This window comes from Somniosus microcephalus, chromosome 13, assembly GCF_052327205.1.
Source record: "Somniosus microcephalus isolate GS21.2 chromosome 13, FLI_Smic_1.0, whole genome shotgun sequence".
Classification (NCBI taxonomy): domain Eukaryota; kingdom Metazoa; phylum Chordata; class Chondrichthyes; order Squaliformes; family Somniosidae; genus Somniosus; species Somniosus microcephalus.
Window position 1 is genome coordinate 40401129 of NC_140999.1, and position 14120 is coordinate 40415248.

A 14120-nucleotide genomic window follows, 5' to 3' on the forward strand; every position below is an offset into this window, starting at 1 on the left:
GTAGCACCGGCCGCGCCGTGTGCTCCACCCTCTCTCTCTTCTTCCAGTCAACGCTGCTCGGCCCCGTTGCAAGCCACCCGCTCGAGTTCGCGACCGCCGCAGCCCAGGAAGGATCAGTGTACTACCTGCCACCAGCCCGATTAGCTGAAGCACCGTCGACAGGAACCAGGCCCCACTTTCGACAGCTTCTCCAGCAATCTTCAACTCCGCTAACACAGGGGCAGATGCCCACGGTCGACGCCCGTTTCCACTGCTTCTTACTTTTTTTTTCTTTCTGGCCTCGACCTCGACCTCTGCTCACTTCGCTGTAGGAATGGATCCCAGGAGGTGGTGCAGACTGTAGGTAAGTTCGTATCTGCTCGTTGCCAGTATTATGTCCGTGAATGATTGGGACACGGACAGCAGGAGTTGAACAAAACAAGTCTTTACTGATGGAAGTCAATAGTGAAACTGAAAACAACAGAGGCTCACTAGCACCTTTTATACAGGGGTGGTCACTGCCGGTACTGCAGTCTGAGACCAGTTATTCTCTTAAAGGTACATACACACCTCCCACCTCCAAAAAAAAGGGCCAAGGAGATAAAGACAATTTCTGTGCAAAAGGGGTTCTCGGTTTCACATTCTCAGTATATTATTCCACTTCTGAGTCACCGATTCTTCAAAGTAAAAAATCATAACTTCTTTGCGGATTTGATCTCAACCTCCATAGTCAAACCAAATAAACCTGGAAGATGCACAATCTTCTGATATCATTCATGGTACGAGAGGGGTCCAAATCTTGGGAGGGCTTGGAAGCCCCCAAATGCAAAAACTTACTGAATACAATTCAAGGGCTATTTTACTTGCATTTGCACCTTTCATATGCTTATGCTCAGGCCACTCCAAAGCACTTCAGTCAATTGATTACATTACTACAGTGACTGCATTTAAATGTAGACAAATGCAACAACCAATTGGCACACAGCAACATCTACACAAATAGATGACCATGTAAAATATTTGCAGCGTTGGTTGAGGGATAAATGTTGCCCAGGACACTGGGAGAACTCCGGTTCTTCAAATTTGCACACAACATTCAAAAAATATGAAACGACCATTTGGGTATTCAGGGAAATGGAACACGTGCTGTGCGAGCCGCTAGCCTGTATTTTTAATAGCTCACTGCAGTTTTGGTTTCCGTAGATTTGAAGGCTAATGTAGTCCCCATATCTAAAAAAAAGGTGACATGGTGGATCTGGTAACTATAGGCCCATTAGATTGACATCAGTAATAGGAAAGATGCTTGAGAATCATTATAGATGCAATATATGATTGTTTGGATATTGATTACATATTTGGGACACCCAGCATGGCTCCATAAAGTCATGTCTACAACTCTAATTCTATTTTTTTGAAGAAGTTAGTGGAGGAGGGAAGCCCAGTAGATATTGTCTACTTAACTTCCAAAAAGCTTTTGATAAGGTACCACACAAGAGGCTTCTCTAGAAGATTGAAACCTTTATTAGTGGTAATATATTGAGCTGGATGGAGAACTGGCTGGCAGGACGTAGGCAGAAAGTAGCTCTGGGTGGATTTGGCTCAGTATCGGTTTGGAGACCAGTCATCAGTGGTGTCCTGCAGGATCAGTGTCAGGACTGCTACTCTATTATTTTTATTAATGATCGGATGTAGGTGTTGGGGTCACGATCTGCAAATTATACAGTACCAAGATCTGTGTGTTAGGACTGTAGACCATGCTAGTCTGCTTCAGGCAGATCTCAATGTGTTGGGAGATTGGGCTCAAGACTGGAGAGCAATTTGCCAGATATTTCCCCGCCCCCAACATTGGCCTGGGCTTTTTCAACTCTCCCAGGAGGTAACAATTTCAGGTGGGGTGGATAGCATAGTGATACACAAGGTATTGCAATTGTGTGAGAGGCCCGATGGATCAGAGATGCTTTAAACTGGGACTTGGTCTAGTGGCCCTCCTCTGTTCGTATGCAGCTTTTCCAAAAAGGCAGCACTTCAGACAGTGTAGCATTCCCTCAGTATTGCACTGAAACGTCAATCTAGGTTATGTGCTCAAGTCTCTGGAGTGGGGATTGAACCTATGGCTTTCTGCCTGAGGCAAGAGAGCAACTACTGAGCCAAGATGGGCAACTTTACTTTCACAAATGTTTCCTTCTACGTCACAGTAAAGCAAGAATCAGAAATTGCAGGATTTTGGATAAAGTGTTGATTTTTGTCTTTAAAATACCTGCTTCATCACCTCTTTAAAATCTCTCCACAACTATTCTAGCTCAAGGTGTCTCAGTAAATCTGTGTTTTGAAGTTCATTCAAGACAAAAATACCATGCTTTAAAACTTTCATAATATGTAAAACCACATTTATTGAATGTTCATAAAAAAAATTCCAGTTATAAAATGTATGTTTACAAATTACAGAAAGAACTTTTGTATTTTGGGCATGTCATCTCCATCTAGTAATACACAGTGATACAGTCTAGCTTATTGGGGTGTAAACTCATCAAAAGCAAATCCAAGTTACTTTTAAGCACAATGTAAATACTTATGCTACAAGGGCAAGTTGAAGTTCCACTTTGCTGATTTTTAATGGTAGAATTAACACCCTATTGATTTTACACTCGGCCCAGCTGCGTTTTTGGAGCAATACCTCATTCAGGACAGTTCATACATTAATGCCCATTTCCAGACACAGCAACACATCCTGATATTGCCGACAGTGATGCTGTAGGTCAACAATCTACAAATCAAACTAACCTACTCCATAACAAAGTACTGCACCTTCAGCTACAAATTCTGGTCACAGTGCATTTACAAGTGAAAATGACACACAGAAATGATTCTTTATTCACATTATCTTCTTTCACTGCTCAAAAATTCACATTAGTAATTCAGTTGAATTATGCATTTATTTTTTAAAAAGGGCTAGTAAGAGGTTTACATTAAAAAAAGGCAAATCTGTTCTTTTGGAATCATGATGCCTTTGCTTTTCTGAAACTTTCCTACCAAAATCTTAGACAATCTGCTTGATTACAGGTTTAAAAAAGGATTAGTATCACTGGTTTAGAGTGTGCGCGAGGGCAAGGAGGGAGAGCGGCGCAGGCGAGGGGAAGGAGGGAGGGAGCGCGTGGATCTGCCAATGTTTTAGTTAATAAAAACCTCCAATAAGACAGAAACTGAATTCCACATGTGCTTTGTGGGTTTCTTTTTAATCAGTGGAAAGAAGTGTTTGATTTTACAAGGAAAACACCAGAAACCTTGCAATGTAACCTTTTTAAAAAAAAGTCAAAAAAAATCACAGCAATGCACATCATGATTTTTCACCAGTAAATTCGACATCATTTAAGAAACAGTGTGCACATGATTTTTTTTAAGACCATCCACTATGGTTCAAATAAGTTTAATATTAAAGCATAAGTAAATTTTTAAAAATTCTGTTTCCCAGGCCATAAACCTCAGCAACTTCTACTTGAGGGCACTTAATTCTACATTTCACAATCTATCAATTCTAATTCACCAAGACCACCATAGATCTATGAAAAACTACTAAAATTTTAACTAGAACTATTAGATTCATGGATTCAAAAAGGAACTCATCTTTTAATCTCAACATTCCAGATTTGTATTCAGCCCACTTAAAAAAAAGGATCGTCTGAGAAACATAATTTTAAAGTTTATAAATGAAAGATAAGCATAAAATTTGTTATTTAACCATATATATGATACATAAATCACAAGGTAGGGTGGGAAAAAACATTAGTGTGACCAGGACTTACTCCTCCCCACCACCCCTCCCAACACTACAATGTGTGGGCTCAAATCTCTCAGTCGTTAAAGTACAAGTAACATGATTTTTTTTGTCCCCCCCCCCCAAAAAAAACTTAACCAATTTAAAACCACTCTTGGGACAGTGATACAAGAGTGAATATTCAAGGGCTAGCTGCAGATCTCTGCTTCTCCAGTTTTATTGCTTAAGATTTCATAAGTAGCCGTACTATTTTTGAAAACCTGTTATTACAAAGAAAAGAACAAGATTGTGCTTTTTTAAAAATCTCTAGTTTTGCAGTCTCTTATGTTGGCTTACCTTGAATACTGCCAAAATTCTATGATTTCACTATATTCTGACTAGATCATCTGTTATGTACTGGCTACATGATTTGTTAAAACAGGAGTTTGCAAATTAAGGTGGTTTCTGCAACTGCTGTGTAAACTGTCCTGTCAAATTAAACTTTAATATCTGTTCCAATGCCATGAAACATTTTTCCAACCCTCATTGTCTTTATCTGAAGGTCACTAACAAGCCACTAAAACAAGCAAGCTTCTACTACAAAATCGCTGTCAGTTAAGTACTAACCAGCATTCAGCAATAAACAAAAGTCAAACTTCCATAAGCCACCATCCAAATATTAATACACCAGCCAGTAAATGTACCCAATGGCATCAGAAACTAGGGATCCAAATGGTTAAGCACTACCTTAAACAATGGAATTTTGACAACACTAACTACAGGAAACTTTCATTTAACCGGAGGTTAAATGTCCGGAAAGCTCTATCTACCAGCAAAATTCAGGAGCCGTTTCCTATAAGTTTTTTTTACTTCTCGTTGCTTCCCCCCCCCCACCCAAAGTCAGGCTCTGCAAGGTCTAGCTGAAGCTATTGCTTAGCTACAGAGACGCTTTTAAGCTGCGGCCGACTGTTTTGAAGCTGTTGCTAAGCAACAGGGTTTGTTGATTCACACGGAGCTCAAAAGCTCCGTATGTTTTAACATTAGCGCTGGTTTCTACAGCAGTTTTGATGGTACGGCACCAGCTCGGTCCCGTCAGTGCCGGATACCAGAAAGTTTCCTGTACAAGATCAGGCTTTGCTGTGAAATGAGTGCAATGTAGCAGAACATTACATGCAGTGCTCAACAAGATGATTGATTAAAAATTAAAAAAGTTTGGTGTATTCTGCTGTTTTTCATGCAATGTTTAGGTTTTCATTTAATAAATGCACATGATCACATAATTCATCCAATTAAAATAAATTTGGGCTCCCATTTCCAGATGAGTGACCATTCAGTCTCCTTTCCATGTTACAAATGCTTATAGATCATGTACAACAGTTTTGGTACAGCAGTATTTGTACAGAATAGCCAAATAAATGGGTAGGGTCACAGTAGAAATCTTTATAGCATGATTTCTGTAAAACACCTGAGACTTCTGCGTTGGAGTATAGAATACTCCATCAGCAGCTTTGAAGGAGTTTCATACTCCCAACGATGCTAATTATGTTTGGGTACTAGGTTAACACCAATTTGGTGGAGTTTTTAAAACAACCCTTTGGGTTTGAAAAACTGCAGAATAACCAAATTCTGATTAATACAGCCCGTGATGCAGTGCCACGGCTAAACCCTGGATGTATTGAACCCAAATCCCAATCTATACACAAGGAGGCCATGTGACTAAAAATGTTTCTACTCTTCTCCCTCCCACCCCCGTGTAAAATTTTTATAACCTCGCTTTTTAATGTACCACTGAACTGTTTTGTCGCAAGATCTTAAAAAAATACCCCTTCAGAACTCAGGTTTTACAAAATAAAACAATGGTCTTAAAAATACTAAAACAGAATGGTCTCAAATGTTAAAAGAAACACATTGTGTACAAAAATATTTCTCAGTGGCTCTGGATAAAGTAAAGAACTCAGATTGTTTTCTTCTGAAAGAAAAAAGTATTTTTTGACGATGATCACATCACTGCACATTGGCGGGAAGTGGTCCTCGGGTCACCCTGAAATAAAACAAGTTTCTGTTGAAAAAAGGCTCTCATTTTATTCAGTTATAAATACACTAAATTCATATTTAACCTCCCCCTCTCACTCCATGTTCCAGCAAGTAAAATACATCAGTGTAGTATTATCATAAAAACAAGGTTCCAAATTTGATGAGATGTCTGCAATGAGATAGCTAATCTCATCTGAGACACTTGAGATTAAAGCTCTGTATGCAGAACCAGGAAACAAAAAAAAAAACCCATGTTAATATAAACAACAGAAAATGCTGGAAACACTCAGGTCAGGCAGCATCGGTGGAGAGAGAAACAGAGTTAATGTTTCCGGTCTGTGATAGGGTGGAAGGCAGGAGTGGTTTAATGATGATCCTGCCATCCCCATTTGCAACACCTGCCGCCTGAAAAAGTAAGGGCAGGGGTTATAGTCTGAAATTGTTGAACTCAGTGTTAAGTCCAGAAGGCTGTAAAGTGCCTAATCGAAAGAGGTGCTGCTGTCCCTTGCGCTTACGCTGAGCTTCATTGGAACAGTGAGAGGCCAAGGACAGAGAGGTCAGAGCGGGAGTGGAGTGAAGAATTGAAGTGACGGGAAGCTCGGGCTCACCCTTATGGACTGAACGGAGGTGTTCTGCAAAGCGGTCACCCAATCTGCGTTTGGTCTCCCCAATGTAGAGGAGGCTGCATTGTGAGCAGCGAATACAGTATACTGAATTGCAAGAAGTGCAGGAAATTTTCGATTTACCGGCACCCAAACAACTAGAAATCTCGGTTAAACGGCAAAATTCAGGAGTAGGTTCAGTTAAGTTTTTCTTCATATTAGTGGCCATTTCTTGATTTTTGGCTGTGTAATCGGAGGTTCCTGCACTTGTTGCTAAGCAACAGGGACGCTTGGTCTGTGGTCAGGCTTCTTGCAGCTGTTGCTAAGCAACATGGAAGCTTGGATTTGTTGCTGTGTACGAGCTCTCGTACCTTTTAACTATAACGCTCTGTAATCCGGACTTTGATAAACCGGCACCACGCCGGTCCCGTCTGTGCCGGATAAAAGAGTTTCCTGTACAAGTAAATTGCTGTTTCACCTGGAAGGAGTGTTTGGGGCCCTGGACAGTGGGAAAGGAGGAGGTAAAAGGGCATGTGTTTCATCTCCTGCGCTTGCACAGGAAGATACCGTGGGGAAGGGAGAGCCTGTTGGGGGTGATTGAGTGGACCAGGGTGTTGGAGGGAGCGGTCCCTTCGGAATGCTGAAAGGGGAGGGGAAGATGTGTTTTGGTGTGGTATCACGCTGGAGGTGGCGAAGATGATCTGTTGAATGTGGAGGCTGATGGGGTGAAAGGCGAGGACAAGGGGAACCCTATCGTGGTTCTGGGAGGGAGGGGATGGGGCGAGAGGAGAAGTGCGGGAAATAGAACGGACACGGTTGAGGGCCATGTCAACCACGGTAGAGGGGAATCCTCGGTTGAAGAAAAAAAGACGACTATCGGAAGCAATAGTATGGAAGGTGGCATCGTCAGAACAGATGCTGCAGAGACAGAGAAACTGGGAGAATGGAAGAGAGTCCTTACAGGAAGCGGTGTGGGAGGAAGTGTAGTCCAGGTAGCTGTGGGAGTCAGTGGGCTTATAGTGGATGTTTGTCGATAGCCTATCCCCAGAAATGGAGACAGAGAAGTCGAGGAAGGGAAGAGTCGGAGATGGACAATGTGAAGGTGAGGGAAGGGTGGAAATTGGAAGCAAAAAGTGAATGAAATTTTCTAGTTCAGGGAGAGCAGGAAATGGCTCTATACAGTCATCAATGCACCGGAAAAAGTAGTGAGGGAGGGGACCCGAGTAGGACTGGAACAAAGAATGTTCCACATATCCCACAAAAAGGCAGGCATAGCTAGGGCCCATGCAGGTTCCCATAGCAACACCTTTAATTTGGAGGAAGTGAGTGGAGTCAAAGGAGAAGTTGTTCAATGTGAAAACAAGTTCAGCCAGGCAGAGGATGGTGGTGGTGGATGGGGACTGGTTGGGCCTCCGCTTCTTCCTTGAACAGAGCGTCCTCAGGCCGTCCTGGTGGGGGATGGAGGTGTTGAGGGATTGGACATCCAGTGAAAAGGACACGATTGGGGTCAGGAAACTGTTAGTGGCGGAAGGCGTCGGCAGAGTCACGAATGTAGGTGGGAAGATACTGGATAAGTGACATGTTAATTAGTGTCTACTGATTTGGACAAGGACATGAAATAGGGACAAATTTGGCATTCCGTACTATTCAGAAATATTTCAGGCTACAGAAAAGGTGTTCAGATTAAAAATGTCAACACAATATAACAATTTATACTTTACCTGTTGGTGGAAAAGATCTTCCTCTCCAAACTCAGCCTCTTCCTCCACATCTTCATGGTAAGTTTTTCGGAGACTTCTTACTGCAACTTCCTGTATAAGAAAGAAATGCACATAACCAAAGTGCTTATTTTAATAGATATAAATAACCAACACGGGTGCATTTTTGGAATAATTGTTGAATATGTAAATACAGTAGTATCTACATTAAAAAGACTACATTTCAGTTATTGACTACCAGCTGAATATGTACACTGCCTGAGTTAATAAGGAGTCCAACTGGACTCACCACCCCTGATCTCCAGTAGAGGGTGAGCGCCCAGGATCTCCACTCTGAAAACAAACAGTACTCAGGAAATAGATGGAATTTCACAACTAAAAAGAACTTTGTAGTTATGCCTGAATTGAACAAAAATCAGCAATACAGTATAGCCACCGCTAATATTCTGAAAAAGATGAGCAAAAATATAAACCATTCAAGCGTGGGCTGATAAGTGGCATTAGCACCACACAAGTGCCAACTCATTATGAAATATGCTTTAAAATCAAAGCTTGCATGAGGATTGCAAGCTACTATTTTAAGCACATATAGTTCCCAGTCATTTTCAAAAGGAAGACAGCAAGGGATAAAAAGGTAGCACGATGTACTTGATCACATGGGTATCAGCTAACCAATTTGCAACACAAATCAACCTCCAGAATTCCTTTACTCCAAAAAAAGCCAAGGGAAAATGTATTACATTAAGCAGGCATAAAAACTCAACAGATTTATAAGTTTACGTTTGCTGTGTCGTTAGTCTTACCATGTAATTCAGATTTACTATGCACACTGCAACACATTAAGAGCTGCTTTTTTCAAATTTTCTTCTAATGTCCCATTTATATTGGCAATAGAAACTGGAGTGCTATGAAATTCCTGCCCAGTGCTGTTTGCAATTGTGTGTAAACAAGCTGCACATATTCTTACAGATCAGCAATCAATGGTGCCAGGGGAGAGTCCATACAATACACCTGCATTAGAACTTCCATTTGAATAATGCCATCACAAAATAGGTATGTGGAAAACAGACACCAAGCCAAAGGCTAGATTAGGAAGGGCAACCAAAAATTTAAGAGATAGAGAGAGACACAGATGCAGAGAACACTGATTTAAGGGATACAGTAAAGGCTATTGTTCCCAACAACACCCCAGCTGCAGTGCTGAAGACTTATGCTCCAGAACTAGCCGTGCCTCTAGCCAAGCTATTCCAGTACACCTACAACACTGGCATTTACCCGACAAAGTCGAAAATTGCCCAGATATGTCCGGTTACAAAAAAGACAAATCCAATCCAGCCAATTACTGTCTCATCAGTCTACTCTCATTCAGCAAAGTGATTAAGGGGTCGTCGACAGTGCCATCAAGCAGCACTTACTCACCAATGCGCAGTTTGGGTTCTGCCAGGACCACTCGGCTCCAGACCTCATTACAGCCTTGCTCCAAACATGGACAAAAAGAGCTGAATTCCAGAGCGGAGGCGAATGCAACTGTCTGACATGAAGGACCCCATGTAAAATTGAAGTCAATGGGAATCAGGGTGGAGGTGAAACTCTCCACTGGCTGGAGTCATACATAGCACAAAAGGCAGATGGTTGTGGAGGCCAATTATCTCAGCCCCGGGACATTGTTGCAGAAGCTCATCGTTGCAAGTGTCATCAACAGAGCTATCAAGCGGCACTTACTCACCAATGCTCAGTTGGGTTCCGCCAGGATCACTCAGCTCCAGAACACATTACGGCCTTGGTCCAAACACTGAAAACAGCTGAATTCCAGAGGTGAGGAGAATGACTTCCCTTGACAAAGGCATCAAAGCGCCCCGGTAAAATTGAAGTCAATGGGAATCCCCGGGTGGGGGAGATAGAGGAGGGAATTCTCCACTGGCTGGAGTCATACCTGGCACAAAGGAAGATGGTTGCAGTTGTTGGAGGCCAATCATCAGCCCCAGGACATCACTGCAGGGTTCCTCAGGGCAGTGTCCTAGGCCCAACCATCTTCAGCTGCTTCATCAATGGCCTTCCCTCCATCACAAGGTCAGAAGTGGGGATGTTCGCTGATGATTGGTGTTCAGTTCCATTCGCAACTCCTCAGATAATGAAGCAGTCCATGCTCACATGCAGCAAGATCTGGATGATATTCAGGTTTGGACTGGCAAGTGGCAAGAAACATTCACACCACACAAGTGCCAGGCAATTACTGTCTCCAACAAGTGAGAGTCTAACCATCTCCCCATGATAGTCAATACCATTACCATCGTCAAATCCCCATCAACATCCTGGGGGGGGGGGGGGGGGGGGTGTGTGTTTCACCGTTGGCCACAAACTTAAACTGGACTAGCCACATACTACTGTGGCTACAAGAGCAGGTGTCTCACCTCCCAACTCCCCAAAGCCTTTCCACCATCTGATCTGCAGGGCACAAGTCAGGAGTGTAATGGAATACTCTCCACCCGCGTGCAGCTCCAACAACACTCAAGAAGCTAGACACGATCCAGGACAAAGCAGTCCGCTTGATTGGCACCCCATCCACCACCTTAAACATTCACTCCCTCCATCACCGGCACACTGTGGCTAGTGTATACAATCTACAAATGCACTGCAGCAACTTGCCAAGGCTTCTTTGACAGCACCTCCCAAACCCACGATCTCTACTAGGACAGACACACCATCCTGACTTGGAAATACATCACCATTCCTAAATCCTGGAACTCCCTCCCTAACAGCACTGTGGGAGTACTTTCACCATACAGACTGCAGCAGCTCACCACCACTTTCAAGGGTAAAATTAGGGATGGGCAATCAATGCTGGCCTTGCCATGACACCCTCATCCTGTAAATGAATAATTAAAAAATATTGGAGAGCAGGACCCAGGCACCTGAACGATGTTACCAAATGGTGGGGTGGAGGATGCACAAGAGACTGGAGGAGTCAAGAGGAATGAGCAGATTTGGGTGTGTGGTAGAATGTAGGACTAGAGTAGACAGCACAGGTAGGGTAGATTGAGGCCAGGGAAAGATTAGATTGAGGTTTTCAACCCAATCTATTAGGGGATGGAAAGTCAATACAGGTTGGGTCAGTGACAACCAAGGTCAGGGAGAAGCAGGACAGAATATGCGCAGTAGTTTGGATAAGTTACAAACTTAGAAGGTGGTGGATGGAATGCATGTATAGAAAAAAGGTTTCAGCAGCATTGGGGTGGAACCAGTGTTGCAGAGGTGGAAGTGACTGAGCAGGTGATCTTTGCAATGCAGAGGAATTGGTCTAAAGCTCAGATTAGGGTCAAACAGGATGCTGTTTGTTTGAATCTACACTATGAACTAAAGCCTAAATTCCACAAGAACACAATTTTCCTGTAATAGGGAAAAATTTAGCCATGTGAAATTTCACCACCTACAAGCCATACCTCTCCATCAGAATTGACGAGGACAGTCTTAATCTCATCGCCAGTGCCCCAGCTCTGACTCTTCCACAGAAGGTCAGTAGGGGGACTATGGGCTTTACCAGCATCTGCGCTCCAAATCTAGACAGAGGAAACAAAAAACAAACATTCAGAGCAAAACAACAACTCTCTCTCCCCTCTTTCTTCGCCTCCTCCCTCCCCAACCCCCCCCACCCAAAAAAAGTTTAGTAACGCGAGGACAGAACTTTTGCACTGGTTTAAGATAGCGAATTAATCTCTTTCATCCTCCTGGAACAAGCAGAGCAGTTTCAATAAAAATTGGGGTATTCCAGCTGCCCTTTTGTACTGAAAAGCACCCAAAAGTTAAACCTGCCCATATTCAGTGATGCTGTTCAGGGAGATGGTGGGATGAAAGTAAGATTTTCAGTTGAACAAGAAATTCACTCCCAAACTCCACTCCCTTGCAAGTGCTAGAAAGTGCAGCTGGGTGACAAAGCCCCCTTCCACTGCTTCAATGTGCTAGCCCCAACTTTGGTTGCTTTTCATCGACTCCAGTATTCACCTATACAGTAGAAACAATTCAAAAGGATGCAGTTACAGTGCCACTTTAGCATTGCTGCAGTTATCACCACTCCATAGCAACACAGAAATGACAACACAATTCCAGAGCAAGTCCTGACCCAACTCCAAACAGTGTTGCAAGACCCCATTTGGGGGAAGTACTCATTTTGTTTCAACATGTTGACTGAAGCTCCAGTGTAGGGTTAAGCTAGGTTTAAGAAATGCTCAGAGGTTCACAATTCACAGAAAGAGGTGATCCTGCTTAGGCTTTCAAAAGTGCTGGGAATAAAGTTTTTTTCTAGCAGTCCACAGTACAAAACTCACCAGTGATTCACTCTACAGAAACACGTCTCGGATCAGTAATTAAAATTGCAAAGAGCAAGTCAACTCCAGTGTACTTGGATAGTAGAAGTTATACTGCACCATGTGTAACTCACTTTGACTTCCTGTCCAGCCTTCAGGGTGTATTTAGGAGTGAACTTGTAGACTATTTCCTCCCCATCTCCAATTTGCCTTTTCAGTCTCCAGCCTCCAAGTGGTTGATCCTGTAAGCAAGAGTGGCAGTGAATCAATCATTCTGCAACGCCAGATTGAGAAGATCGGAGAGACCTTTTTATAAAGGAATGTCTGCTCAAATGGTAAATACACCACCCAGTAATACAGAACCACACAGAAGAGTAACAGATTATTTCTGGGCTATACCAAATTAGCTCTTATTTGACATGTTGTATGTGGAAACGAAAGAGGGCAGGAGGGAGGGAAGTGTACCCACAGACTGATTTGCAGTGCAACGAGGTGGAAGAAAATGCAGCAGCACTGAACTTCTGCTTGCTAATCAAGTAACTCCCGCTGGAAAAAGATGCGAGGACATGGTCAGACTTGGCTCTGCTTCCTCACCATGATAGAGAAGCTTGTCAACACTGTCACAGTTCATGCACAAAAGGAGCACTAGTTGGAAAGAATAGTACAGGACTACCATCACTTGTGGAGTAGAGTCAAATCATGGAATGCAGGTTGGGCGGTGGGAGCAAAATGTTAAAACAAGTCTTAGGTTCTAGATAACAACTAAAGCAGGTTTATTTACCAGTTTCTGGGTAAAGTTCCCCATGACCTTTCTACACTCCAGTTAAGGCAGCAGGGAACCTGCTTCCAGGCTTTCAGTTTTGAGCTAGCCATTAGAAGAACAAGCATTGCCCAAGAGAATGGCCAGAGAGATTAGTTGCTTGCCTGAAATCTCATACATCATGAAGGATCACTAGTGAGAAATCACTGGCTCAATAGGGCAGGAATTTCTAATTGAAGCAGCAAGAGTGCATCGGTATTCAGCAAGCAAGCAAGCCACTAGCTGTGGGCCACACATGATTAAATTACAGGCACTTAAAAAAAAAAAAAAAAAAAATACAACTTTACCCAACTCACCATCTTTATTGCATTTTTGGATCTCAATCTCACCACATCCATAAATGACCACAGTGAACACCATGAACAAAAAGCACCTGTTAGCTGACTGAGGAATTAAACAAAATAGATGCTGCTTCCAGTTCACACATGGGAGTGAGCTGGTCCAGCAGCTTCCCACTCCAGGCAGTGCAACTGTCTTAGTCGGTACTTGCTATATCACCCATCCCTCCTCACAGCAGGGAGAAAGTAGCACTAGTTAGACCAGACTGCTCCTGCTAAAATAGCCAGCAGCATAGATTGTCCCGTGGTTATATATTATATATATATTTTTAAAATTTCCCACGAGTAGGTCAACCAATTCTGCTTGCTATGGTATACCCAATTGAGTGTTGGATGCAGACATTAATTCCCAGCACCAGCATTCTCCATCTTGGACAGCATTGAAGTAACAGGGCACAGGACAACATAATGATTACTAAAAAAATGAACATTAGCTCACTGAGAGTAAGCTCAGCTCCCAAGTCTCCAATTCACCTTCCCAACACCAAACCGCCTGACACAATGTTTGGAACCATGTCGCTAAGCAGCACTGTGCCCTTCACAGGATCCAGAGTCCAACTGCTGCCATACTCAATTG

The 14120-nt window shown here is 42.9% G+C and overlaps 1 protein-coding gene across 1 annotated transcript in view; it reads right to left on the reverse strand.

Annotated features, from left to right (window-relative positions):
* Positions 1 to 2344: 2344 nt before the first annotated feature.
* Positions 2345 to 14120, reverse strand: part of lmnb2 (lamin B2) — a 36675-nt gene continuing 24899 nt past the window's right edge. Inside the window, exons 8-11 of the mRNA XM_086004799.1 lie at positions 12520 to 12627; positions 11525 to 11641; positions 8088 to 8177; positions 2345 to 5771 (exon numbers count right to left, since the gene is read on the reverse strand). Of these exons, the coding sequence (XP_085860925.1) occupies positions 5730 to 5771; positions 8088 to 8177; positions 11525 to 11641; positions 12520 to 12627 (357 nt within the window). The 3' untranslated portion in view covers positions 2345 to 5729. The remainder of the gene's footprint in view (positions 5772 to 8087; positions 8178 to 11524; positions 11642 to 12519; positions 12628 to 14120) is intronic.